The 25686-nt window shown below is 42.1% G+C and overlaps 1 protein-coding gene across 2 annotated transcripts; it reads right to left on the reverse strand.

The window, feature by feature from the left end:
* Positions 1-1384: 1384 nt before the first annotated feature.
* On the reverse strand, positions 1385-25283 carry GNS (glucosamine (N-acetyl)-6-sulfatase). 2 transcript variants are annotated; one of them, XR_014539285.1, is made up of 14 exons: positions 24964-25283; positions 22090-22149; positions 20244-20450; positions 19243-19308; positions 18490-18588; positions 16661-16828; positions 14250-14332; positions 12185-12303; positions 11592-11695; positions 10110-10211; positions 8821-8928; positions 8430-8540; positions 5700-5948; positions 1385-5230 (listed from the first exon to the last, which is right to left on the reverse strand). XR_014539285.1 is itself a non-coding variant. In XM_083574543.1 (14 exons), the coding sequence occupies exons 1-14, from the start codon at positions 25207-25209 to the stop codon at positions 4733-4735; spliced, it is 1710 nt and encodes a 569-aa protein (XP_083430669.1). In that variant the 5' UTR covers positions 25210-25283; the 3' UTR covers positions 1385-4732. The 2 variants fall into 2 exon arrangements, 1 of the variants encoding a protein (XP_083430669.1); XM_083574543.1 differs by having other exon boundaries at positions 1385-4808; positions 5788-5948.
* Positions 25284-25686: the final 403 nt, after the last annotated feature.

Below are 25686 nucleotides of genomic sequence, written 5' to 3' on the forward strand. Positions count from 1 at the left end.
TGATGCTATAACATCTAACGAAAACTTAACCACAGACCTTCATTGGTTATAAAAGATTCATCATTGCTGCTGGAGTCTTTAGAGCTTTATTAAGTGAGAGCAACCCAACTGAAGTTGGAGTTCTGTTACAAAAGCGAAGCAAATGAATGATAAACAAAATTAAACCATGCTGAAAAATAGGTTGGTGTGCTGTAAAGTGATTTCTCGTAGAAATCATCATGAAAAAGAACACATGACATTCTGTATAGTTTCTTTATTCAAATCTCACTTCAGAAACCACGGAGCAGGCCCAGAATTTTCAGTAGCTTGGGATCTCTCTCTGCATTAAATGTTACAATCGTAAGATAATTTGTAGTGCTAATTTGGGTTTTTCCTGAGGTTTCACTATAGGTAAAGCAACCAGCTTCCACTGGGGTGGTCATGGGTGTTGGGGTTCCCCCTCCCCTATTTAACAAAGACATTTTATTTATTGAAGTGTTCATGCTATTTATTATGCATAGCTATTCATGCCCTGGTTACTGTCACGTGCGCTAAATGTTGTCTTTTAAGGATGATCTGGAAGCTTTAACTCGGGGGTCAGCAAACTTTTTCAGCAGGGGGCCAGTCCACTGTCCCTCAGACCTTGGGGGCCAGACTATATTTTGAAGAAGGAAAAAGAACGAATTCCTTTGCCCCACAAATAACCCAGAGATGCATTTTAAATAAAAGCACACATTCTGCTCATGTAAAAACACGCCGATTCCCGGTCTGCCCGCTGGCTGGATTTAGAAGGCAGTTGGGCTGGATCCGGCCCCCGGGCCTTAGTTGCCTACCCATGCTTTAACTCATAGAAAACAGCTGCTGAGTTACATGTGCAGGCTAAACAATACATTTTTCAGAGGAATATACAGGACATACTCTGCACCACCTCTTCTGCTTTCAAAGAGCCAATGAAAGTGTTGATTGTTCCCTTTAAAGCCTTAAATAGTGTAAGACCAGGTTATCAGGAGGAGGAGGCCCCATTAGCTAAAGCGGTGCTTCAGGTTAAGAACAGTTTCGGGTTAAGAACGGACCTCCGGAACGAATTAAGTACTTAACCCAAGGTACCACTGTAGAACATAAGGCCCCATAAAACAGATGAAGTGTTAATTGTGCTTGTGTTCTTAAAAGCACTTCAAAGGGAGTCAGAACTGTGCTAATGGCCACAGAGCGCAGCACTTGTGTAATTTCAACACGCAGTGGTCTTGTGTAGTGAGGTGTCCCGCCCCTTGCTGCCAAGCGGTGTGTACACTTCAGAACATTATGTGGATGCAGGATGTGTTGTTGTTTTTACAAAATTTTAAGCTGTTCCTCACAAAGCTAAATCAATGTGTCATGATCACCAAACAGATACGTCACTCAACAATTCAGATGTGTGTGCCTTTAATTTCAGTTCATCACAATCAATTATTTTTGTTGTACATAAATTTAATTACTGAAAAGTGCAGCAATAATACAGGGTCCTTCAAAGGGCACTTTCTAAAAAAAATTGCTATGATTCATGAGTAAGAAAACTAGCATACATAGTTGTCATACAGCAACACTTAAAGGAAAACTGAACAGAAAATGCCATGGTTTTGAACAGTATTACAACATTTTACTGGGGGTTTTTGTTTTTGTTTTGTACTGATCAGGATGGATTTGGTGGTGTGGGGCCTAGGTACAAAAAAGACCTACCTAGTACAAGCACTTGTAAAACCCTAGCAATTACATGCAGTGACTGTCTATTTGGTGAGTTACATATGAACAGACAGCCTTCCAGAATAATTTGTCTTTTAAAAGAACTTGCATTTTGGCCAAGAGTTGTTTTTTAGCAGAAACTTCTGAGATGATAGGGCAGTGCTGTGAAACGATAACGAGCCCTGAAAAAAATTGATAGGTTCTGTTAATTGAGCTAGAAGTTGTTTTTTCTCTGCACAAGAGAGGTGAGCTGTGAAAAAAAAAATCTTAATTAAAACTCCACCAGTCAACTCTGGGCTGCTGCTCACAATTATATAGCAGCTATACAATGTCATGAGTAACTGTGTGCAAATTGGCTTGCCAGGCAGATTCATTTTCTACTGCATAGTTTGCTCCCACATCACTGCCAAGCAGCTCTCAGTTTAGCAATGTGAATGTTACCATCACGTTTTCTTTAAAACTAATACTGTGTAAGGCCTCTGTTGGTATCCAACAGTTGGACAGCGTCTTCATCGTAAAGTGCAAACAGACAACAATAGCTAGAATCTTACAGAAAGAAGTGATTAGATCTGTGGGGGGGGCTGTGTGTTACTTTTAGGTAAATGCTTAGGCGCAAAGACTGGTTAAAAGTAGGTTTCTAGTGGTCCTTTCATTCTTACGATTCCACTTGGCATCAAGTTCAAAGCAGCCTGTTTTTCCCATGCCAACATTGTGCATTGAGACATGATCGGACTTCCTCTCCCTGACACCCCCAAAGCTCCCCCAATCCCCACCCAGAGCAAATTTTGGGGTTGTATCGGGATCTACAGGTGGAGGAAAAGGGAAAGTCCAGTTTGCGTGAACTAAAATCAATTGCACAAGTTGTGGTTTGTTTGTTTTTTAACAGAAGATATGTAGCTTTGGATAGGATAGTTAGAAGTTAACACATTTAAGACATTTTGAGATGCAAGCTCACTGTTCTGAAATAAAATAACAGTAAGAACCTAAAGAAATAACAAAACAAGTAAAATCTTTCCATTCTACGTTTTACAAGATCCCAAGTTTCTTCCTGAATTGCTATTGTATATTACCTGGTTCATAAGTGCCTTGTGAAGAATCAACTGGTGGATTTCATAGTATTAAATATACCAAACTACTACTAAGTTGTTCCACTCATTCTGTATGGTTAGTTTCGATAGCATGAACATTGTTTAAGACATGCAGCACAGAATCTTTTGCTCAGACCAAGTAAAACACCTTAACTCTTAAATGTTTATCTTAAAGTCAGGGGTGGCAAACTGTTGGCCTGCCAGATACCACTGAACTTCCATCATTCCAGACTGATGAATGTGATGGCTGGGACTGATGGCAATTGGGAATCCAACAACCTCCAGGTGATTACAGGCTCCCACCCCCTACTCTCAAGTCCACACAAACAGAATATTACAAATGAATATATTAGAAGTTAACCTTAATATGGTATAGGAGCTTGCTACTAAAATATGTTGGAACTCATTCTGATCCACTCTAGCTAGAGGTATTAAATGCAGACGGGGAGACAAGAGTAATCTTTCTCAAGGTTATGTATGACAAACAGAAAATAAAAACACATAATCTATTTAACTGCAGCAGAACTGACATGTTTCTAGCTCTGATTTAAATCACTAAAGTTGACGAGCAATGCCCCCCCTTGCTGGTTTTCAGAGGTGTTTAAATTGGCTGGAGCCTAAATCTCTGAAGCAATTTCCTTTCATGCTCTCCCCCCATTTCCAGGATGACTCAAGCCACCTTCTCACCTTATTGCTCCTTGACCCTGCTGCTCTTTATGTGACCTCAGCCTTTATCATCTGACACAGCATATGTCCAAATAGGCCATTCTTATAAAAGAGGTCCATTTATATTTGTTGGTCCTATCTATTGTTAGGTGGATACGACTGGGACAAAACTGTTTGGGGGCGTTGTGTTGCCCAAGTGTTTAAGGAGATATGCCCTTTGGGTGATAAGTCAGCCAATTGAAGAGAACTGGTCTGGTATTCAAGCAAATGTCGATAACAGCTAGCAAAATAGTCTGATCGGCTTAATATTAAATAAAAATAGGACCAAACGTTCAGCAAGTGCTAACAATATATTTCACAGGCATAGGGCAATCAAGAATAAGAAGAGTCAAATCTGGGCATCAAATAAATATGACCTGCAGTTTTCTGGCATAAAGGGCTAATACAGTAAGCATTATATCCTAAAGCAACTTTCTCAGATGAGGCACTGGAAATACTCTCCTCTGTATATATTGCTACATTGGGACGTCAGATTCTATTGTACTTTTGAGAATGCACATTTTCCAATTAAAATATCACTCTTAAATTAGTGGCTCCCATACAAAATAAATGGCACATTCAGCGCATTTTCTATCTTTTTTTTGGGGGGGGGTGTCTCTCCATTTAGTGGTTTACTTGGTTCTGATCTGAAAAGAGAGTTGATTAATACATATTGAGACAATCTAACAGGCACATACATTCTAATCAGCAATTCCAGACGAGTCCTGAAAGGCTGAAAAGAAAAACAATGGCCACCTCCCTGGTTAAAACTTGATTATACTAGACTTCAAACACAACCCAGAAGCATGGTGCATCTTCTTAAAAAGCTTAGCCGGTAGTGCTGTAGGGAGGCGATCTATAGCCTCTGCCTACAGGGCAGGCCCAGGATGACCCTGCTCCCCCCGAAAAAAACTTGCGTCAGGACCAGCTCTCAAAGGTAAGTAGTTAACACAGTTTCCACCTGAGGTCTTTCACATAACACCAAACAAATTGAGATTCCTGGCCACAAGTCAACATTGTACTTCAAGATGCCATTTTCAGATTGATGTGGTAATCAGATTTTGAGGGAACTAGACCAATCATGTCTGTTAGCATGTATTGCACAAAATAACCAGCTGGGGAGGTCATCTTCTCCAAACAGAGTCCGCCAATCATGCCTTTCAGATGTAGTCATAGTGGATTCAGCAGATACTCTGCAGTCACTTTGAAGAAATGTTAACAAAACAGGCTAGTCACTGCAGCTACAGGGACCGTGTAAAAAGTCTGCGAGCCTGAGTCCCATGATTGCTGAACATCAGGTGTGGGTTGAACTTGTATCTGCAGGGAAAGGGGTGAGTTTGGGAGAAGAGGAGGGGAAAACAAGTGCTTTCAAGTCAAGTCTGGTATTTACAGTTTTTAAAAATATCAGCATTCTATGTGTGATACAGAATCTCTTGCTGATCTTTTCCTAGAGAGAAACCTCTGCTGTATTAGTTACATCACACTCATGCAAGAACCCCGTGCTCCATTAAAATGAATGGCGGCTATACAGATGCTGCATTTAGTTGAATACAGTATATTTAAAGAAGCAACTGGTTCTGTTGTTTAGTTCCAAGCTCAAAAGTGTTTGAAGCAGTTGCTAGCAAGCAAGCTGCAGCAAGGGGTTTGTTATATATAAGCTTTAAAGACTTCATGGTTAGGGCCCAGATATGCGGTTTCTTTTAAAGCCTGTGGCTTGGACCAAGGAAAACCTCCTTCCCCTGAACCCCCCCCCCAATCCTTTCGGGAGAATCAGGTTGGGTGCAAGTAAGGGGAGGAAAATTGAAAAACCTTTTATTCAAGATAAATGATCTTAGTATTCAGGTCTCAGGTGTGTAGGTGTGTGTGTGTGTGTGTGTGTGTGTGTGTGTGTGTGTGTGTGTATTTCTTTACCGCTTTATATTTTTAATTAAAAAATCTCAAAGTGGTTTACAGCATATTAAATCAATAAAACATGAGCCGGGTGACGTTCCTCCAGCCTCATGAGGAGCCTCTTTAGTGGAACTGGTGAGTATGGGCCATGCCCCCTAGCCCAGGTGGAAAGGGCCTTTTGGGAAGCAGCCTTCACCCCTCACTGCAGGGCGATGTTCCTTTGTTGGATATCCTTCACTATTAAAAGGACTTTTCTCACTTGCAACAATTCCGATTTAAAACCTTGTAACTGAATTTTACTTACAGTAACTCAAAGACCAAGAGGGAAGGTCTATGTGCCTGAACTGTTCAAAAACAGTTGCAAAGCCATATAATGATTGAAATAGGTCAATAAGTGCAGGCTTACCCTGGATCAAAGACCCCTGGTGTGCGGCAAGTTGCTCCAGAACAGGACTGCAACATCATTAGCCGATAGTTCATCTTTTCTAAAATTTCTTGATCTATTGTTTTTGCGATGTTGGTAATCTGGTGCGGGTCTGCAGTCAAGTTGTAAACTTCAACAAACACCTGCATTTAAAAAAACAAACGACAGGCTAAATATGGAACTGAGGATTTATAGCCAGAGATACTACGATGAAGATTGCTATTACATCTTAACATGGTCTATTACAGTGGTACCTCGGGTTACATATGCTTCAGGTTACAGACTCTGCGAACCCAGAAATAGTACCTCGCATTAAGAACTTTGCTTCAGGATGAGAACAGAAATCACGTGGCAGCGGGAGGCCCCATTAGCTAAAGTGATTCATCTTGTTTTTATTATTGCTTGTAAGCCGCTCTGAGCCCGGCCTTGGCTGGGGAGGGCGGGGTATAAATAAAAAATTATTATTATTATTATTAAAGTGGTACCTCAGGTTAAGAACAGTTTCAGGTTAAGAACGGACCCCCAGAACGAATTAAGTTCTTAACCCGAGGTACCACTGTAGATGCCACATGGATAAATCCATTTGTCGATCCCATCCTGTAGCTCCTTTTGTGGGAGTAATACATCTGAACTTCAGCTTGGTTTGTGGGACAGTAAGCAGAAACCAAATCTCTTTCTCATCGTCTTCCAGTTTCACCACTCATAGTGGATCACCCTCACGATAACTGGGAGGCGCTGTCAAGTGAGATGGCCGCCCTCTTCCACTGAGCGTGCAAACTATGGGAGGGAGGGGGACACCCGCCTAGCCTGCCAGGTCAGCTGAATCAACCCTGATGATCTATGGGGTGACAGATGTCGCTTCATGAGCAAGTGTTCATGCAGCCAACATCTTACTAATGAGATTTAAATTTCGCTTCTAAAGGGAGAGGTAGGTCACTAAAATCCTCTCAAAGCCAATTGTCCCGGATCTTTTTACAGACCTGTGTTCCCTCCTCAGTGTTCAAGCTGCCTGCCTCGTTTCAATTTACAATGCTACCGGTTCATCAAACCTTAAGTTTTACATTCGTCATTAACAACTACTGCTAGAGCCGCACCTGTTCGAACAAGAACCGTACTCTGATGTTTGGCCCCAGCCTTGTTTTTCGTACATCCCTTGCAGCATGTAGCAAACAGCACCTTACCCACTGTTTTCTCACTCCAGCAGTGAGATACAGCTGAGTGTACAATCCAGAGCAGGCTATGCATGCAGGTCCCTTTTCTCCTAGTATTAAAATTACTGCCTCTTTAAAGCCAAACAGAGCAGTATTCACTGCCAATGCAGGTAAGGAGTAACATGCCAAAAACCCATTTCTAGCCATTACACAGTTACCTGGTGTGTGATTGCTCTGCACAAAAGGAAATACTAAACTTCTGCACCAATGTTATAGGAACTACTTATACCAAAAGCAACTGAAAATATAACCATGTCCACTAGGATGTGGGGTATATATAACATGGGTTGAGAAATAAGAACGGAAAGTCTTCCCTCTGAAGAATCTAACTAGAAACTGAGAGTGACAGTCAGAAGAGGGAATAAGGGATTGATTGCTGTAGAGATCTTTCACAACGACACCACAGAATAATAGTATTCTGTTAAAACTGATATTCTCTTAAGCTGTGACCTGTTGTCAAGATGGCAATTCTCTGTCACGCAGTGCTGTCATATTCCTTACACATCTCTACCGGCTTCATTTGGCTAAACTCACACAGCTTTCTCTACGTATCTTTTCATTGCAAGATTCTGCTTGAAAAAAACACTTTCAGAGTTCTTGAGCTGACACTGAGTTTACTTCAGAAGACAGAAGGTAAGTGCTGGACTAGCAAGATTATAGGTGAAGGTAAAGGACCCCTGGACGGTTAAGTCCAGTCAAAGGCAACTGGGGTTGTGGCACTCATCTCGCTTTCAGGGCAAGGGAGCCGGCATTTGCCCACAGACAGCTTTCCGGGTCATGTGGCCAGCATAACTAAATTGCTTCTAGCGCAACGGAACACTGTGACGGAAACCAGAGCGCATGGAAACGCCGTTTACTTTCCCACCACAGCAGTACCTATTTATCTACTTGCACTGGTGTGCTTTCGAACTGTTAGGTTGGCAGGATCCAGAACAAAGCAACCGGAGCTCACCCTGTCACGGGGATTCGAACCGCAAAATTATATACCCCTACTAAAGGTTGCTTCCTGCATTGCATTTTACTGACACAGGGATAAATTCTTACAGGAGTGGGTCGTGGTTCCTCTTGTCAAAGTTCACCTAAGTATTTAACGAGTTAGAATTGTCGTTTGGGGTCAGAAGCAGCCCCGGGAGTCTTGCTAACTGCATAACTGAAATGAAAGTTACAAACCCAAAACGAACAGGATGATTAAATATAGATATCTGAACCAACTGTCTGGTGAGGGAGCTTTCAGGTCAAATGGGAAATAGCTGATCACACTAAATTTAACCTATTTGGTTAACCAGGTTCTGGGATTTGCATAAATAACTCCTAGAACTGTTATTCCCATCTGCACAGAATAAATACACTAGGAGTTGAAGTTAACATGGTACTGTAAAAAACAACAACAACCCAAAAAAACAGAACAATTACCTCACGATCATCGAATTCACAGTACTGCAGATCCCACGAAGAAGAGAGTGTTCTTACACATGCATATGTATTGTTGTATGCATCTTCACAGACACAATCTGGAAAACAATGCTATAAAAACAAAAGTTCTGTTACAATGCGGCAGCACACATCCATTGTTACACACGAACAATACAGAGCACTGACAGCGGACAGCGGCGTATGTTAAGACCCAGCCCACAGACTGTCCTAGACGCAACTGCAAATTTGCTTTTAAACTCCTCCTTATTGGGGGCCCATGTACAAGATGCCACTCCTAATCTTTCCACACAAATCCTCGGTGACCCCATGCTTCTCAACATTCTTCAGATAAGGATTCTAAAAGCAAATGGAAGAAGACAGAACTACGTACGGTGACACCGGGTCCAAGGGCAGGGCAGGTAGGATCACTACTGTTGTGTCCTTCTCCTTGGTACTCAACCAAAACATCTGATCTCCAGGTCACATTTGCATCTCCTCTCTAAAATAAAGCAAATGTCAACAACTGTGTGGGTGACTGCAGACCGAGTAGAATGGAAGCTTCATAAAACAAAAAAAAAAGCTTTTAGCCTTCGGAACTGTGGACACTTAAGCCTGAAACTTGTGGTAGCAGCAGCAAAGACTTAAGTATAAACACGAAGCCCCAGTCCTTGCACTCTATAGTTTCATGACTGAAAGCTGACGTCATCTTCAGTAACTGATGTTAGAGATAGAAGAACTGCTGAGAAACAATTTATATGAAGTTTCACACTGCTAAAGTGTCCCTTAAATGCGCTAGGTGCTCTCCACCAGATTCACAATAAAAATGGCGCAAATGTGTGAGGTACAACTACAGAGCTCAGAGATGCTATGCCAGGCATAGGAAAACTTGGCCCTTCAGGTGTTTTTGGCCTACAACTCCCATCATCCCTAGCTAACAGGACCAGTGGTCAGGGATGATGGGAATTGTAGTCCCAAAACATCTGGAGGGCCAAGTTTGCCTATGCCTGTGCTATGCTAAGTTTGCATGTTATAAACATGCACAGTTCCTTTCTTTTAGCTCCTCTGGAACTTATCACAAAGCGTTTTGCTTCGTTTCCCTTCTTTTGCTACTAGAAACAACCTTATACTGTATACAACAGTGTCTCACACTGAATACAAATGATCTGCAGAAAAGGACTTTATGATATGAAAATAGAGATGATGCGTGCAATTTGTAACCCAAGAAAATAAAGACAATTTTTTTTAAAAAAGATACAGGCAAGCTGCATCAGTACTCAAATTATTTTACAATATTATTTAATCGGTAAATTGGGTTGTGTTCAATAAATATACACTCTGATTTGCTTTACACCAGGTTGTATTATTTTGTTGTCCATCTAGCTCGGTATCAGCTGTTCTATGCCTCTCAGACACCGTTCTTTCACATCACATGCTGCCTGATCCTTCCGTTTTAGTGGGTGTCTGCATACAGAAGATCCTGGGTTCAAATTCTATGTTCTACCACTGAAGCTTTCACTCCTACCAATACCAACAGCAAGGGCTGTGTGAAAATACCTACAAGGTAGAGGAGATTACGACTGCTGAGCATCATAATCTAGAGTGGAAGAACAATTACTGAAGAACAATGTTTAGAGCAGTTACCAGAATACCTAATAATAACCACCCCACCAATGTACTTACCAGTAGTGGTAGTAGTGACATCCCATCCATCTGTGTTTTATTTAGATCATAGCCCGCAATATCTAAAATAGTAGGACCCAAATCAACGTTTGCCACAAGCATCTAGAAGGCAGGAAACATAAAATAATTATTATATTTTCCTATTATGGTCCAAGTGGAAACATGCATGTTTTCAGGGTCCAAGAAAATTGGACAAACATGTTAGTCTACACTTGCTTCCGTCACATAAACAGACTTCCACTGTGCTCTGAAAAGCTGAGGGAACATATTGCTAAAGCTCTGGGGAAGCAGTTTAAACAGCACTTGCCATTTCCTCCTGCCAGCTTTCTGCATGCACTGACTGAGCTGCCAACTCAGAACATCTTCCATTTAAAGCTAGGACTATAGTTGATACCTGCCTTCTGCTATTAAATGGCAATTACTTGTTATTAACATTTGCTTTACAATAAAAAGGGTAGAAGAAAATACAATGATCATTGCTGTGTAATAACTAATTCTTATCCAAGCCATCCCTCGTATTCTCCCCTCTAATCTTGCATGAGAACTTCTAAGAACTTCCATCCCACTGCATTCCATAAGCAAGACAAAAGAGCAAAAAGGAAGACAGAGGGAAAAACATGAAAGGTGTCCACATTCTAATATACACACCTTGACTATTATTTTTATTAATGTGTCACCTTATGGCCAACTGTGCTAATCTATGATTTGGGACCAGTTATTTATTTAATGTGAACACATGTCTTAAAGGGTGTCTGCAGAAGCAATGAAGCGCCATCTCTAGTGTGAGTCCTGGTCCATCTTCCAATTTTCTAGATGTCATTAGAATACTTTTCACACCCTTTATGTAGTTGCAACATAGTTGGTGCTACCACTAATGATGCCATTATTGAAGTGGTGGCCATAGAGGTAATCATGCAACTTCTTTACTCCAGCCACGACCGCCATGACCTCCCTGTCAATGATCCCTATCTTTAAGTCTGAACAAAATGCTTGTTTAACCTGGAGGTAGGCTGTCTGAATTGTGCATTGCTTTGTTAACGATTTGTTGGGTCTCTGGACCATAATAAAGATTGATTGTGTTGCAACGTAATATTTAGAGAAGGCCAGTAAACAACCAAATTTATCCAGTCCCTCATGTGACTAAGAACTGCCAATGCCTAGGCAAGAAGCTTTGTAACAACTCAACACACACACACAATATTAAATCACACAGGCTTGTAGCTGCTGTTGCTTCTTTGCAAGGCTGATTCAGAAGCAGTAACTTCTTCGTAGGTTTTTGACTATTCCATTCTACACAACTGCAGGCTTTACCACTCACTTTGCTTTGCATATTCTGTTTCCGCTTCTCAACATTTTCTCTCTCTTTCCAATGTCACTCATTCTTAATTATTTTCCCAGTTCAAACAACGAATGTTCTGGAACCAGGCTGCTTTCAAACAACATGGTCGCAGGTATTTGCACTTATTGTAAGTGTAACTTTACCTTGTTTGTTTGGTTGGGTTTGATTCCCGGTCCTCGCACCAACAGTGGAACTTTAATGTCAAACTCGTAGAGCTGTCGTTTGTCAATAGGCAATGAAAACTGACCTAAGAAACATGCAGAACAGAAATTCTATATATTGCATTGACAGCTTTTGTTATTTTATCCCAGGGAGGGGCTAACCTTTGGCCTTCTAGATGTTTGCAGAGTACAACTCCCACCTTCTCTGACTATTGACCATGCTGGCTGAGGCTGCTAAGAGTTTGAGTCTAATATTTGGTGGGTCACAGTTTAGCCACTTCTGCTTTATCCCTCTTGGTGTTTGTTCACTCCCCAGCTGGTCTGCATTTATTCATTAGGGGAACGCTTTATTTTCGGTCACCCCTATATTGTTTTTTGCTTAGAGCTAAATTCCAGGAAGTGACCGCAAAGAGAGAATATAGGACTAAGATGTTTGGAAGCCAATAGTTTCCATAGCCACAAATTTGCATCACTTCTCCCACTTATCTGAAGCTGTTTCAAATGCATTCATAAAAGTTTACAGCATATATATATATATATATATATATATATATATATAACTAAAATACATTCACCTGTATGAAAGCCATTGTCTGAAGTGTAAAAAATGTATGTATTATCCAACTCTTCATGAGATTCCAGCCTCTTCACCAGTTTTTCAATCAGATCATCCACCGACAGAAGTGTCTGCCATCTGCAAGCGAACAGGAAAGTTTAAGTGTTTTAAATGCATGAGGGTATGTGCATGCAAATGTGGAGTATGAGTTTCATAACTCAAAGAAGACTTTCTTATATATTTTTACATTTTTGAGCCCTGCTGTTTTCTATTCTAAAAGGTCCTGTATCTATCAATACCTTGATCTGGTTTGTTTGATAATGAGAACCACCATTTTCATGGGATGCAAATTCAAGCAAGTGTTTGAAAATTCTGCAAGACTCACAACTTTGGGAGGGGTGTAAAAGCATCAGCCGGGTACTTAGGTACTATTTAACAGCTCACTGCAAGTTTGGCTTATTCCAGAGGCAGCTGGTTGCAATGGGCAGAAAAGGAAGCAACCGCTTAAGAGCCAGAGAGAGAAAGCGGGGTTTTTTGTCTCTCCATCTGCACACATAACTAATTCACTACCTCTTTTTCTGCCCCCTGTTCTCTGAAATCTATTCTGGTCAACAGAAAGTGAAACCTGATGTGCTGTGCATGCATTTTGCCCCAGGTGGCATGACCCCACCCTCTCCAGAAAAAAATATATTAAAAGCACTACCCATTGAAAAGATAACCTTCAGTAAGGCTAATATGAACCAATGATTCCCCTCTTAGCCTCCTTTTTGGATGACTTTCAATACCTAGCCAATCACAGCCCTCCAAAACAGTAATTTGCATGAAAGTTAAGTATCCATAACCATCATTCACAACCAACCCACTTTTAGCAGCGTCTTAACATTCTTTGACCATTGAGCCATTGCCTGGCTGCACAGGTGGACCCACAAGACCCACTCTCAGGCACGTATGTGAAGAAGATCAGAAGTGACCACAGGGAGCCGCTGAGAGAGGCCTTAGCAAGGGAGAAATCCCTTCTCTGCTCGGGGCTTTTACTTAAGGCTCTCTTGACTCACAAGCGCTGCAGCCATTTAGAGGAGCGATGCACACAAGCACAGCTTCCACCCCCAACAAGGGAAGGCGTTAACTGTGGATCTGTGGCACAAAGGACTATTACATATAGGGGACTATTCCCGGACCCAGCTGCTCGCTCACTAATGGTTAAGAGGTGGCTATGCCTTCTTAACTGTGCTATGTCATAGGAACTTCATCTCTCAACACACAGCAGAGAAACATTCCTATCTGCTCATGGGGAAAGGAAACTTTCTCCCCGCTCTGCCTTCATCAACAGACCCTCTGATTACTGTGCTAAGTAATGAGATAGGGGTTTCATTTATTGCAAAGCATAATAATGAATTATAATAATAATAATACTCCACCCAACTGGCTGGGTTTCCCCAGCCACTCAGGGCAGCTTCCAGCACATATAAAAACCATAATAAAACATCAAACATTAGAAACAATTTCTTCCTTCCCAGGCTGTCTTTCTCCCTAGCTCCCTTTGATCACATGTGTGTGAGAAATATACGAGAGAGAGAAGAGGGTAAGAGTCGAGTGTACATGAGTGCATGCCAGCAACAAGAGAGAAGGGCTGAGTGCATGCCAGTGTAACATGAGAGCATATTTCAGCATCAGGTGAGATTAGCCAGGTTTGCATGTGCCTGTGTTCCATGTCTTTAAGCTATCTCTCTCTCTGCTTCGCCACCTTCAATGGTCGCCAGTCACTTCTGCTTATCCCTTTCAGCAGCTACTTAAAAGCAACAGCTGTTCTCTGGTACGGAAGGTATGTAAAGACACCAGCTGTTTAAAGGAATCTTTGGTGAGGAAAAGGTGGAGAGACAGATGTGACATTCGTGTAACCAAACTTTCTTCGACCAACTGCAGTTTATTTCATAACCCAAAGCAAGAATATATCGTGTAGATTTTCAAAGCTAACTATATTATATATATATATATATATATATATATATATATATATATATATAGTGTGCTCCATTTCAGTTTTGCAAGAAATCCCATTAAAAAAAAATAGTATAGGTTCCTACCTTTTCCTAAAAGCGTCATCTAGAAATTGTATTGATGAATTAGTCATTGGTGTCTTTGCTTGCCTGATGAGCCAATGTTTGTCCTATAAAACATATTATCAACATTTGTTACTTTAGATTTACTCACTGACTCAATGCAAAGACTTAGGGTGAAGAACAATTTAAAGCACATAAAAAAGGGAACAAACTAGGATTCAGTTTAAAAGCCAACAATGATATTATTTTATTATTTTATCTGGATTGCCTTTTGGACTAAGGTTGGGTTTAACCAACATAATTTTCAGTTTGTGATCAACATTTTACCCACCTCAAGCCACTGGGATTTGGAATGACAGACACAAAAAACTCAAACTATTCCAGTTCAGATAACATGTGCAATCCTATCCATGTCTACTCTGAAGTAAATCCCATTGAGTTCAATGGTGCTTACTCATCGATAAGTGGATATAGGATTGTAGTCTTATAAGTTGGAACTATTTCCCTTTAGCTTTCTTGGTGTCATAAATTAATTTCAGGAACTTTTGTCTTATATAGAAAGATGCTGTCATATTTGGCATTTGATCAGGCTCACTGGTTAATTATTTCGTAATAATTTCGTTAGAAACCAATATAACGTTAGCAGCACAATTTTCCAAAATGATACGGGATATAATCCAATTGGTGCCTTTGTGCTCATGGAAAGATTTTTGTTTGATTGGATATGTTTGCTAACAAGAGAAAGGAAAGTGATTTTTACCAGTTTATCCTTCCCCATGCAGCCAGATACCACCTTTCACCCTGTTCTGGAGGGTTCCCCAATTTTCTGGAGCCAATTTTCAAGGTGTGCTGGGGCAGCAGGGTGAGGGGGAAATTGGCAAACATAGCCTCTTATCCTCTTCCATTAACAGATTATTCATGGACTCTGCAGTCAGTTTCCTATTGCTATGTACGCAAGCTTCTCCTAAAATGGAATCTAACAAGGTTTTGCTTTAATGAACACATACTGCCAGAACACAAGATGCTCTTGGGCCACAAGGAGGAACAAGAACGTTTGAGAGATTGCTCAGACTTTAAAAAACAAACAGGACCTTGAACTGGAGAAGTAGAAAAACAGACAACAGTAAGCGCTGACGAAATCCCCTTCATAATTCTCATCCGATGAGGCTGAGAGCTGCATGGCCTTCACCTTTATTCAGAAACAGCACAAATAGCTCCAGTCTAATCTGGGTTGACAACGTGAATGACTATTTTTTGAAAAGAACTGTGCGTCATTGCTTGCCTAACCACGTTCCTACGCATTTTACTATACAGTAGAACACAGCCTGTCCAAGATAGGAGCCTATGCAGCAACAGCAACTGAAGGACAAATAGTTTTAAGGCACTTTGATGAGTAACGTAACGTAAGTGGGAGTTAGAATCTTAGCTGCAATAGATCGGTGCTGACTATACATTCACCACTGTGAACACAGTACTCCTAGGCACCATTTTATTGATATAAATTCCTGAGACCACTACTTAGCAATCTTCGAGCCACAGATGCAACAACGTCAGATTCTGAAGATCTAGATGCCCAAATTCCCCCCCCCCCCCGCTCTGTGTGTGTTTGTGTGTGTAGGCTAATTGGTCACTAAAGCACTCTCTGAAGCTCCTTAGAAATGACAACTATTCTGGCAGAGTTTCATTATAAGTTAGAAAGGCAAATAGGGGATGCTTGAATACTTTCATCTTGAGTCAGAAGACTGAAAAGGACCCATTGATTTTAAATAGTGCCAACCCTATATACACTTGTTGAAACAACAACAACTAAGCTCATTTCCAAAGAACAGACAACGACTGTATTTTTCGCTCTATAAGACGCACCAGACCACAAGACGCACCTAGTTTTTGGAGGAGGAAAACAAGAAAAAAAAATATTCTGAATTTCAGAAGCCAGAACAGCAAGAGGGATCGCTGCGCAGTGAAAGCAGCAATCCCTCTTGCTGTTCTGGCTTCAGGGATAGCTGCGCAGCCTGCATTCGCTCCATAAGACGCAGACACATTTCCCCTTACTTTTTAGGAGGGAAAAAGTGAGTCTTATAGAGCAAAAAATACGGTAATCACAAGAGTACAATTCACACATTGAGAGGCAATATAAGGGCTGCACATATTGAAGGATACAAACAGGAAACTAAACAAAATTATGAACGGCAGAGGAGCTGACTTAGCCTAAACACTCTCATCACACTCGCCAGAAATTTCTGCATTTTGTAGAGAAATCAAGTTCACCCCCTGTAGACCCGCAACTTCCACCTGCATACTTTGATGCCTTGATCACATGGCAGGTTCTCATGACAGATTCCCATGGTGATCAGCTGTTTTAAAAGCTCAAATGAAGATTAATTCATTATATCTAGCAATCGCCAATTAACACGTTTGTAATAGATAATCCATACCTTTCCATGGATATTGAAATTACTGTTTCTCGGAGCGCTGACATTCTGAAAGCTTTTCTTGTACTGAGGAGCAGCTATCCAAGGTGAGTGGGGTGCAGGAGTTGCTATCATCATGAAGAATGGCTCAAAGTTGGATTTATATTCCAGAAAATCCAAGGACATGTTGGCCTGAAAAAAAATTATGAACTTAAAGCTAATTCTATTTTAATGCTGTCCAAGTAATCAGATACAGATTCTCTCAAGAGACTCCAAAATTACAAATCCCTGTTGCACTGGAAGAGTTACATGTATTTCAACTGTTCCTTTCTTTTGTATTTTCCTTTGAGCAGAAGTTAAATTCTATGTGAGAGGCAGGGAATATTTATTTCTTATTTTATCAAAGTAAGTACCAGAGTTCTTTAGGTCTAACATGTGATGCCATGCTAGTGTCCAGACACAAAAAGGAGGAAAATCTGATAAAACCATTGCTTCAAACTTATGCTATCCCACTATGGGCAGCCATTCTTGTCCAACAATGCATTGCTATTATTTTAGGAAGTTGCCTTATACCAATGGTCAGACCACTGGTCCATGTTGGACTGTATTGCCTACTCTGCAGTCCTGCATTGCAGGGGACTAGACTAAATGAGCCTTTGAATCCCTTTCAACTCTACAATTCTATGATTCTATCACTGGCAGTAGTGATGTATGGAAGTGAAAGCTGGACCATAAAGAAGGCTGATCGCCAAAGAATTGATGCTTTTGAATTATGGTGCTGGAGGAGACTCTTGAGAGTCCCATAGACTGCAAGAAGATCAAACCTATCCATTCTGAAGGAAATCAGCCCTGAGTGCTCACTGGAAGGACAGATCCTGAAGCTGAGGCTCCGATACTTTGGCCACCTCATGAGAAGAGAAGACTCCCTGGAAAAGACCCTGATGTTGGGAAAGATTGAGGGCACAAGGAGAAGGGGACGACAGAGGACGAGATGGCTGGACAGTGTTCTTGAAGCTACCAGCATGAGTTTGACCAAACTGTGGGAGGCAGTGGAAGACAGGAGTGCCTGGCGTGCTCTGGTCCATTGGGTCACGAAGAGTCGAACACGACTAAATGACTAAACAACAACAAATCACTGGCAGCAGCCCTCCGGGACTTCAGATGGGGATCTCTCCCAGCAACTACATGGAGATGCTGAAGATTAAATATGGGATCTTTCCTATGGAAAATGTGCTCTGCAACTGAGCCACACCCCAATCCCAAAGACCGTAGCATGAAACACAAAGGGTTTGGTATTGTAAAAACATTTAGCGTACATGTTTTTGAGCATTGCTAAAAATAAAATCATCTTTGTAACACAGGTTGGTCATCCCGTTTAACTGTGACCTTTAATCTCATTATAATTTAATCTTATTATCACAGCTCTGCATTTTAACCTTCTCTTGCTTTTTCCAACTGTCATCCTGATAGCTATTAACAAACTGGTTACTGGGGCATAACGAGTTTGAGGACTTGTCCTGGGTTCAGAATGGTTGACCAAAATAACTGAATGACAATTAATCCTAACAAGGCTTACAATTTTTTATTTTTTAAAAATAAATATAAAATTTTCTATTACCTCACAGTTATCAATTAAAAAAAAACCAATCTGTGTTATAGCTGGGCAGTTTTGGTGCCTTTCTATAAAGTACATTTAAGGTACATTTAAATGCTTTGCACTGTAGGACACCCAGTGTTCATTTACACTCAGGATTTTACCTTTGCTTCAGAATTATACTAGTTCGACCCGATACAGTCTTGGAAAGAAGCAAGAATTCATCTTGCTAAACACCTAATTGCTGAGAAATCCTTACCAGTACATCTGTCAGGTAATCAACGCTGTAGTTCTCACCATGCCTCCGCGCTTTTCCATTTACCGAAAGTGTGTAATTATAATACTTGGAATTTTTTTCCTGCGGAAGAAAACAAAAGCCACTTTATATATTCAAAAGGAGACATCCAAGGGGTTTGCTGTTAGAATGTTACTTGTCCCCAGTCACAATGAGATAAATTTAAATCCCTGTAAGACTTACCAAACTAACACACTGGTAATAAATAAATAAAGAATCATATGGTGCCTGGCTTAAAATGCTTCACATACCTTCTCAGTAATCTCTGCAACGCTATACAACAGAACCAGGCCTATATTGCACATGGAGGGGCCAAGAGGGAAAATCATGGCATGCCTAAGGCTACCTGGTGAGTTTGTGGCTAACATGGCATTTGAATTTTGAGAACTTTCCCTGTTAAACTCCCACTAGTGGCCACCATGCTACGACTCCTCTTCTGGGAATTCTACTGCAGTGATTGATCCGTTTACTTGTTCCAGGGTTAGTGTTTCTTCTTCTTCTTCTAAACTCCTTAATATTATGAAGTACAGGTCTGCAGATGGTCTGCTAGAATGATGGCAGGAATAAAGGGCCAATGTTAAAGGCTGCAAGGTTCCATGTTAATTGTTTTTATTTCTGAAGGGCCCCCATCGTTTCAGTTTCAAGAATTAAGAGCTTGGCATATTATATGATGGTAAAACATATAAAGCAAACCGTAGATATTTAACAGACACTTACCAATGCATACCAAAAACTCCATCCAGGAGGAACATGACCGATTCCTCCTGCATCTTCTGCTCCATACTGAAAATGAAAAGAATCCAACATTAAGCAAGTCTTTAGTATTATAATTATCCCAACCAGAAAGCCTTCGTCTGACCCAGCCTTTCTCAAGCTTGGGTCCCCAGAAGTTGTTGAACTACAACACCCATCATCCCTAGCTATCAGGATGAGGTGTCAGAGAAGATGGGAGTTGTAGTCCAACATCTGTGGACTCAAGGTTGAGAAAGGCTGGTCTAACCTATGGATGGCTATTGCCTGAGGACCTGAGTAGGGTTCCAAATTCATCTTATCCTAGGAATCATGCTGAATTTTAAACAAGGGTATGGGAAGGGCTTGCTTACAGTTTCAGGTTCACTCATACAGAAAATGGGTTGTGTCCCATTAGTATAAGGACTTCAGCCTGTGCGACAAGACTTCATCACTTCTTCCTTCATCCCGGGACAAAACTGCTCTAGACAGTTTGGTGGGGGCACTCAAGGAGTGAAGGGGGGGGGGGGAGAAGTCTTGTGGCACCACAGGTGGCTAATGCAGCAACCCAGCCTTTGTTTAGCTGCAAGAGAGTCTTCAATTTATTACACTGGCTCTTGTAGATCTTGTACATCATACACCAACTGTGCCTGATCACACCATGCTAGATGGCACTAGCTCTATCATAGAGCTTTACCACTAAAAGCAGATCCATTTGCTTGGAAAAAGGCCATTCTGGTGAAACAGTCACCTAAGAGTGCTTACATGTGGGAGCTGCAATTCAAGTGTTTCAGAGCAGACATCTGTATGCAATAAAAGTCAGCTTTACTATACTTAACAAACTACTCCTGTTCACTGCATATCCTAACCTCCCTTTCACACAAACTGCTACTTTTGAGTTTTTTTAATAAAGTCTTGATACACGCACAAGCATTTTAAGACTGATCATTCATGCAATATATATATGCACAGCACACACAAAACTGTACCTCATTCAAGTATTTCCCAGCAAAGAATGTCTGGTAGCCGCACATGGACTTGAGGATGGCAGGAAAGGTAAATGGTTCCTGAATCTTCTGCCAGGATTTGCTACTGCAGTTTCCCTCCAGTGTGTTATTGACAACATGGTGGTTGTGTGGATATTTTCCTGTCAAGATGCTTGCTCTACTGGGACAGCACAATGCACTGGGCACATACTGAAGAAGTTAAAAGAACATGGGGAGAAAATCAAGTTGCATGTTGTCAGAAATATCTACAATATAATTAATAACACTCGAGATTTCTGTCTATGAAATGTTTAGTATACAAATCCCTTAAAATCTTTACACTATCCACCTGAAACTAACCTGCAAGCAAATTAGAAAGATCTGTATCTTATTGGCAGGGAGCAAATAAATGGTTACTTGCCTAGCTGTAAGAGCAATAAATTTCCTGCCTCTTCAACTTAATTTCTAAATTGCCCAAGGTAGCATACAGCAGCCTCATAAAAAGCAATCATTTGAATAGTTGATTGTTTCATCAGCCCTTTGGCCTTACTTACTGAGAAGGCTTTTCAAAGACAGCCCCATGTAGCGGGTGTTAGACTACCATATCATTGATATATTCAAGACGGCAGTTTCTTGTAGATGTTATACAGCATAAGCCAAACATCAAGATGTCAAGTAGAAATCCACACACCGCTTTGCACTCAAAAGGGCGGGAACCACCAGAAATCTGCTTCCATATCTCATACCTGCCTAACAGTTGAAAAGGATACCATGGTTGATGGTCACTGAGGAATCTGGCAAAATCAAAAGGGAGGTACTTTTCAACGAGCTCCTGGGCAAATTTTCAACCAGGGTGATCAAAGCTCTTTTAGTCCAGAAACCACGTTATGAGTCAGACTGAAAGGGACCCAGAAAAGCTTCGAATTGGGTTACCACCATGCACGCTGAAATATACTGCCCCAGAACGTGATGCTTCAAAGTGTAGTTGACTAGAATGGTAGGGCTTCTTCATAACAACCTCTTCCTTTAAACTCAGTGTCATTACACCTCTCCTAGGGAGATATTCAGTCTCTTCAACCCAGTCCACCCCAGGGCTGGCCACCTTAATCCAGCCATACAGCGCAAGGATCACAATGCAAGTAACTGACCCGACCCCTTCAGGACTGCTGTGCACATCTTCAGGCTGCTGAAACTGAAAGTAATCTAAATCAAGACTCAAATCAGATATCAACCTTTGTTTATAGTCAAAGTATCACCACAGCCATTCCTGACAGCAGGAAGGGGGCTCTAGCATATAGACACAGGTTGTCCATCATTAAAGTAAAGATTATCAAGTAGACTTTGAAACAGATGGAAATCAGAGACCCTAACGTGGCAATGCTGAATCCCAACTAGGAGCTGACAGAGCACTCTGTTGCATTTCCAGCTAGAAAACAAACCGGGATTCTGGGAAACATTACACTGTCCCTCTGGTTGAAAACAAAAGATGGAAAACATAGAGCAATACCACAGAAGACTGAGGTGGCATCACCAGCCATTTTCTGTACTTTGTAGCACTCAGCACATCTGAGAATGACTCTTCTTCATAAGAAAGATGATCCAATTCCCAGTTGACTTAAAATTGCTATCTAAGAAACAGCAAAAGTCACCACCTGAATTGCTGTATCATGGAGAAACAGTGGAGCACCAAGGTAACAGTTTTGCCAGGTCTCTCTATGCCTTTAATAAACAATTCATCCCTTGGGTCCATTTCTTCTTCCCTTTTTAGGTTTTCTTGTGAGAATGATATAATAAACTCAGCAGTAAAAATGGCAGTATTTTCAACAGCACAGCCTGATTCGGTACTTACTGCATTTGAGAAGGTTATCCCCATCTCTGCAATAAGAGCATTGGTCTTTTTCAGCGGTGTCTGAAAGAAAGGAAATACGTATAAAGACCTACAACTATAATATGACTCCACAGGAAGAGTGAGGTGTTTATGTTTGCAAACCTGAACACACAAGAAGGGAATAAGCCCCATTGAACACAGTAGGCCTTACTTTGACTAAATACACAGAGGACTGCACTTGTTACTTAATGGGGCTTGTTACTTAAGTAAATAATTTCACTGCTGGACTTGCTACTTAGGTAACCAATTTCAACGATTGCTAACACCCAATATCAACTTTAAGAGTACCAAAACAAATTCTAGCTGTTAGTGTTTCATTTATTATTATACTAAAATGAAACTTTCAGGCTTGCAACTTAAAAGGGAAACCAGCACTTATTGCTAAATACAGTATAAGCAATACTGTACCTTATTTACTAAACACTTCTCTGTCCAAATACCCATGGCTACTTACAACAATGCATAAAAAATATAAAAACAAACAAATTAAATAACCTCAACAGTATTCTTTCCCAAAAGGAAGCAAAACAAAGCACCACAGATGGGCATAGAATCACAGAACTGTTGAGTTAGAAGGGACCCAAGGGTCATCTAGTCCAACCCCCTGCAATGTAGGAATCTCAGCTAAAGCATCCATGACAGATGGCCATCCAACCTCTGCTTCAAAACCTCCAAGGAAGGAGAGACCACAACCTTCCGAGAGCAGATGATGAGCAAGTTTGTGGGTGCTGGAAAGTGAGTAGGAACTTAAATGTCTTATCTGTTCTTTAAAAAGCCCCCGCCCCTTCATTCTAGAATCCAGCAATTACTTCTACTAGCACATGGTTCCATAGCTCATAGATACTCTCCCTCTTATTCTGAAGGGATTGCCTGTGGCTGCCAGGTTTGTGGCCCTCGTGTGTGTGCGCACCTTCGTTTGTTTTTAATTGTAAATGGCTCACCTGTGAAGGGCCTTTTCCGAATGTGGGTGTGCTCATGTATGCTCTGTGTCTCTCTAAGAGAGCAATTCATGTGGACAAAAATTTAGAAGTTTGTGGTTGTGAAGTACATGAATCTGTGTGAGAGATGTAAGTGTTTGCGGGCTGTATGTGTGCAGTGAGTATGCAGTAGAGACAGTGGTGCGGCCATCTTGTGTATTTTTCCTGAACCTGGGGATTGGTCCATGTTATTAGATAGCAAGAGCATTACTGTGAGTGTTGCGAGAGAGAAATCAATCACAACCAGCAGGACACAGGTGACTTCCTGAAGCAAGTATGAGGTTGTCTGAGGGGAGGAGAAGCAGAAATGGCCCCACCTCTATTTTGAGTTATGCTTTGCCCGCCCCCGCCCCCCGACCAACAGCAGAAATTTTGCTATGCCACAGCCACATGGCAGCCCTTTTGTGACTGGCACCCACAGCACTGTCTTAAAAGCCAAAATGTGCCCACTGGTCTGATGGAAGAAGGATCAGAAGAAGGAAACAGCCATGGCCATTTTTGAGGCCTAGTGTAACAAAAAGTTAGCTTTGCCCATGTAGAAAAGGCCGAGTGTATTGCTTCAGGTTCTTGCTGAATCCTTCTAACAAGGAAGAACATTCCTACACCCAGTGCTATTTCACTAATGGAAGTGATACGCTGTTGTAACCTGTTCAACACATTTCTATAATTGGAAACAAACAAACAAACCCCAGATCATTTCTCAAATGTACAAAATTCTGTTTCACTGAATAGGCTCGCAATGTGTTCTTATGCAACCTATGATAAATGCATTAGCTTAATTGGCATAGAGAAAGGTCAGTTTACACAACCTGGCCATAAGGAATGTGCGGGCAAAACTTCAACATGTTGATTCTCCGATGGAGATGATCCAGTTGTGTACTTCCACTGCCACACCCAACATCAACTTCTAGTAAACCACCACATGCCCCCTCTTTCTCGGCATTTGTGGGAGGGAAAACCAAAGGTTGACCACCCTGCACCACGTATCAGATGCACACAACCAATTCTCCCCAGTTCTGGAGCCAAAAGACGCAACAGCCCTTTCCTGAACTACTTCACACCCAAGGGCCTTTCTGGCACACTTCCCCATTACAGAATAGTGGGGCTTCTTCTCTTTACAAGCATGAGAAAGCCAAGCTATATTGCCTTCACGCCTTGGTTAACCCTCCACCCCAGTGGATTCAAACTGCTCCTTGGGCATTCCAGCCTTGCCAATGCAATCCTATGACTCAATTTGTTCCCTGGAGTTCACGCCTGCCGAAGCGTGCACAGGATCGCAGCCTTAGCCTGGCTCCTAATCGGATGGCACCAGGGCCGGATTTAGGTTTGATGAGGCCCTAAGCTACCAAAGGTAATGTGGCCCTCTATTTGTCCAGCTGTCCTTTGTCAACAAAGAATTGTTGCTGTTTTTTGTGTTGAATATATGCTATATGGTAATTTATGGACCTAATAGGTCCACTCTCCCCAAGAGAGTGAGGCCCTAAGCTATAGCTTGTTTAGCTTATACATAAATCAGGCACAGGATGGCACCAAGAGGTTGAAAAAATATTTTTTTTTGGGGGGGTGGGGTAAGACCCCAGGTAAGCCCCGCCCTGCACAACAGATCACATGATGCAGTGCATGCACACCACTTGAATGGCAATGTCCATCAACTTTGGAGGGGCCCGGCCCCCGGTTATATTTTATGCCATTTCCCTCCCGGGTCTCGGCTCTTCGGCCTCTTCTCTCCCATTGCAGAGACCCCTCTCTCTCCCCCCACCTCTTTTCCGCGTGCGCAGGCCCCAAATCTACAAACAGCCCCCCCGCCGCCGCCGCCGCCGCCGCCGCCCACCACTTCCCAAGGGAGGCGCGGCGTTACCATTCCGCCCAGATAGGTGTCCTGGTCGTCGGTCAGGATCAGCACCACATTGGGCTTCCGCGCCCGGGCGGAGGCGGCGGAGGCCAAAGCGAGGGCCGACGACAAAAGCAGGAAACGGAGAGTCCAGGCAGAACAAGCGGCGGCGGCGCGCGCCATCCTTGCAGCCGAGCTGGAGTGCGGAGGGTGAGAGGCGAGCCGGGCTGGACTGTCACGAGAGAGAGAGGCGCGCGCGCTTCCCCGTTCCATTCTCCCCGCCCCCTTTTTTAAGTACGCCGAGAAGAGGCCGATGGAAGCGAAAGGAGCCCCGGCCACGTGACCCAGAGGCCTGCTGCCGCGCTTCCGCGGCGGCGGTGACGACAAGCTGCAAGCCCCGCCCACTGGCCATTTGCTGCTCCCGCCTCTGGGCCGCCGAGCTTGAGTCACAGAATGGCAGAGCTGTTAAGGGACCCCTTGCAACGCTGGAAGCAGAAGTCTCTCTTTTTATATACAATAAAATAAAAAAATTCCTTCCAGTAGCGCCTTAGAGACCAACTAAGTTAGTTATTGGTATGAGCTTTCGCGTGCATGCACACTTCTTCAGATACCTTCTTTTTATATATACAGTATACAGAGCTAGATAAATGGCAGCTATGTGAAGATTGGGACGCAGGTGGTGCTGTGGGTTAAACCTCAGAGCCTAGGACTTGCTGATCAGAAGGTCGGCAGTTCGAATCCCCGTGACGG

The sequence above is a fragment of the Podarcis filfolensis genome, assembly GCF_964270895.1.
Source record: "Podarcis filfolensis genome assembly, chromosome: 10".
Taxonomy (NCBI): Eukaryota; Metazoa; Chordata; class Lepidosauria; order Squamata; family Lacertidae; genus Podarcis; species Podarcis filfolensis.